Source organism: Cyprinodon variegatus, unplaced genomic scaffold, assembly GCF_000732505.1.
Source record: "Cyprinodon variegatus isolate N-32 unplaced genomic scaffold, C_variegatus-1.0 Scaffold481, whole genome shotgun sequence".
Taxonomy (NCBI): domain Eukaryota; kingdom Metazoa; phylum Chordata; class Actinopteri; order Cyprinodontiformes; family Cyprinodontidae; genus Cyprinodon; species Cyprinodon variegatus.
The window spans coordinates 565302-566463 of record NW_015150934.1 but is presented as its reverse complement, the minus strand read 5'-3'; the positions used below and the strand labels follow the sequence as shown (position 1 = coordinate 566463).

Genomic DNA, 1162 nt, shown 5'->3' with positions numbered 1-1162 from the left:
CAACAGATCAGTAACTATAATTCTTCTACATTTCAATAAACTAACAGCGTTTATTTCAAAGATTGGATGCAAACTATTGGAGACTATGTCATGTAAATCTGTAAATGTTTTAAATCAGGTTGGGTCCAGATTAGCCAGCAGGTGGATCCGGATCCGGACCGCGGTCCGCTAATCCGTGACCTCTGCATTAAACCGAAGACAAGAGTAACGAGGAACGATTGATTTAAAAATGTAAGGAATAGAAAATACAGATACTGTGTGAAAATGTAATGAGTAGAAGTCAGAAGTAGGAAGAAAAATAAAAAAGCGTACTTAAGTAATAAAGTATTTGTACTTCGTTACTTGACTCCTCTGCTAATAAGTCGCTGATGGAGGAAGCGATTCGGTGGTAAACGGCGTTCGTACGATGAGAAAATGTCGAGTTTCACATCAAGCCACAGATGAATAATTCTGTCCTATGGAGTCAGGCAATAGACTAAGACTGTAAACATGGCAGTTTGGTAACATGTTAATGGGAGCGTTCTTTGGGACAAACAGGCCCAGATTTCCAGGTTTGTTTTCTGACTCACATGTCTGAACTCATCCTCTTCCAGAGGCTTGAAGTGCCAGTCTACAGTCGCTCTGGCAGAGACCTCCTCTCTCCTCTTACAGGAAATGCAGCCGAGCAGGAATCCTTCTCCTGCCACAGCTTCGGTCTGAGAGTCCACCTCGGCACAGCCGCCGTGGCACTGAGACACTGCAGAGGATGGACATGGAGGACAAGATCAGGACAACTCCGTGAACAGAGGGACCTGCTTTACACAAAGATAAAACAATCTCTGCATCAAACTCCTCGGTAGTCAGAGAGTTTCAGCAAACACTCACTCCTGTCTTTTGCTCTTTCTGAGGACATATCGCTCTATATGGACTATTCCTCCCTGCATTTTAACGCCTCCTTCTTGTCCCACGGCTGATATCTGAACTCTTTCAGGGACAGACCAGCCAGATTTTAGGAAGGTGGTTTTCCATTATTGAAGCAAGATGGAGGTCCTGAAGGCAGCAGATGGTCTATAAAGTCTCATTAAAGTCGAAGGGAAATCAAATTTAAATGTCAAATCATTCTGGCTTAAACATGTATATAAATGTTCTCTTTATCAGACCAGATTGTCCTAAAGTTAGAAAA

The 1162-nt window shown here is 42.8% G+C and overlaps 1 protein-coding gene across 1 annotated transcript in view; it reads right to left on the bottom strand.

Moving 5' to 3' along the window:
* The window catches only part of LOC107094418 (sodium channel subunit beta-1-like), a 5529-nt gene that overhangs the window by 2582 nt on the left and 1785 nt on the right, over window positions 1-1162 (bottom strand). The window contains exon 2 of the mRNA XM_015389997.1: window positions 570-736. Within this exon, the coding sequence (XP_015245483.1) occupies window positions 570-736 (167 nt within the window). The remainder of the gene's footprint in view (window positions 1-569; window positions 737-1162) is intronic.